Below are 2270 nucleotides of genomic sequence, written 5' to 3' on the forward strand. Positions count from 1 at the left end.
TGCAGAAAAATCAAATGATGTGGCTAGTGAGGAAGAGAAAATCCAGCCAAGAAATGAATGACCTTGATGGCCAACCTCCCGGAAGCGTCCAAGGCTGGATGGAATTATGCAGCTAGTGAGGAATAGGAAATCCACACAAGAAATGGATGACCTCGACTACCAACTCTCCTGTAAGCATCCAAGGACGGATCAAATGGTGCAGCAGGGGAGAAAGAGGAAATCCACACAAGAAATAGATGCCCTCAACAGTCAACCCCCCAGAAGGTGTCCATAGATGGATGATGGATGGCCGCAGCCCACCCACCCGCCCCGTCCCACGCAGCCTCACCACGGTTGCGATGCCGCCGGTGCTGCTTCCCTGAAGGGGAGACAGGCGCGGCAGCAGCAGCGGCTCCAGTTCTCCCCACACTCGGCCACCACCGGCAGGGCCTGGCAGGCCTCTGAGCTGATTATGGAAGAGGAGCACAAGAGTGGCAGTAACAGCTCCGTGACCCTTCACAAACAGCAGCCGTACAAGATGTCTCTGAGAGGTCCTGCTCCTCTGACAGTTGTTCAGCTTCCTGGAGAGCAAGTCCAGGTCCAGGGAGTCATTCAGACAGCCCACTCCTCCTCTGTAATCCACTCACCCCAGGTGCAAACAGTGCAGGTATCTTCTTTGTCTGAGAGTGAAGATTCTCAGGATTCATCAGATAGCATAGGCTCTTCACAGAAAGCTCAGGGTATCTTAGCATGTCGTCCATCTTACCCAAAAATTTTGAAAGATCTTTCTTCTGAAGATAGGATAGAAACGGGATAGAAAAGGAGATGAGGAAAGTCCCGGTGTCTCTGCTGTTACGTCTATGTCTGTTCCCCCACCTATCTACCAGACGAGCACTGGACAGTACATTGCCATTGCTGCAAATGGATTACAGCTGGCCAGCCCCGGTACAGATGGTGTGCAAGGTCTGCAGACATTAACAACGACAAATACTGGTGGTAGTCAGCCTGGGACAACGATACTGCAGTATGCACAAACATCAGATGGTCAACAGATACTTGTACCCAGCAGCCAGGTGGTAGTGCAGACTGCATCGGGAGACATGCAGACGTACCAGATCCGCACCACACCAACGACCACGTCCCTTCCTCAGACTGTGGTTATGACATCTCCTGTCACTCTGATGTCACAGACAAGTAAGACAGACGATCCACAGTTGAAACGAGAAATAAGGCTGATGAAGAACAGAGAAGCTGCTCGAGAATGCCGTAGAAAGAATAAAGAGTATGTTAAATGTCTGGAAAATCGAGTTGCGGTCCTGGAAAACCAGAACAAGACTCTAACTGAAGAGCTAAGAACTTTGAAAGATCTTTACTGTCATAAAAGTGTGCAAGAAGAAGGTAAAACTTTTGTGGACTGTAAATTTCAGAGGATAATTTTTTTTATACACTGATTTTTTTAAACTAGATGAAAGGTCAAAAATGAAACTTTTCTACCTAGATTTCACAACTTAAAGACTATATAGATTTTATTTACAACAAGTTGGTGATAAAGTACAAAAAGGAAATAAGAAAACCTCACCAAAATTCCTGCTGGCACAACTGGAAACTTTATAAAGTCGAGATTGCATCTACAATAAAAGGACATTCACGTTTTACCAGGCAGGTGATTAGAATTTCTTTGAAAAATTCTGCAAATGCCTCTTGTAATGGGGGCAATATTTGGTAACAATTAAAATGTGGATGAAATAGAATCCTTGCCATAGTTAACATAATTAGATTATTAGTAACATTTATAACCAGTATATGTTTTGATTTCTTACTCTTTTTCAAGGGTGTGGAACCTCCATTTGTGGAGGTGTTCAAAAGCCCTCTGGGACATTGTCCTGGGCATCTGGCTCTAGGTGACCCTGCTTGAGCAGGGTGTGGGGAGTGGACCAGATGACCTCCAGAGGTCCCTTCCAACCTCAGCCATTCTGTGATAGGGAAACAACAGTTGGGAACCCACTGAAAACATGTGAGCAGACCATCGGGGGGTCATCTGAGGAGAAAAACATCCAGGACAATGGGCAGACACCCACCAACAAAGGTTGTGCAGACCACCAGGGTGAGGCATAAGGAAGACGATGTCCAGCCCATGGACAAGCACCCACAGAGAAAACGGGAGCAGACCATACAGGCACAGCCTGAGGAGAATGACCTTCAGGCAGGGAACGGGATAGGGGCATGACTGTGGTTCTCCACAGGTGGGAAGTGGAAGTACGTTGTTAGCACAGCTGGCCCTGCTAGCCTCT

The 2270-nt window shown here is 47.3% G+C and overlaps 1 protein-coding gene across 1 annotated transcript; it reads left to right on the plus strand.

The window, feature by feature from the left end:
* Nucleotides 1-350: 350 nt before the first annotated feature.
* LOC118167547 (cyclic AMP-dependent transcription factor ATF-1-like) lies at nucleotides 351-1641 on the plus strand. The gene is given in 2 exon segments (XM_035327025.1): nucleotides 351-787; nucleotides 789-1641. Coding segments are annotated over 2 exon segments (978 nt in total). The 5' UTR covers nucleotides 351-451; the 3' UTR covers nucleotides 1431-1641.
* Nucleotides 1642-2270: the final 629 nt, after the last annotated feature.

The sequence above is a fragment of the Oxyura jamaicensis genome, chromosome 1 (genome assembly GCF_011077185.1).
Source record: "Oxyura jamaicensis isolate SHBP4307 breed ruddy duck chromosome 1, BPBGC_Ojam_1.0, whole genome shotgun sequence".
In the NCBI taxonomy this organism is placed as follows: Eukaryota; Metazoa; Chordata; class Aves; order Anseriformes; family Anatidae; genus Oxyura; species Oxyura jamaicensis.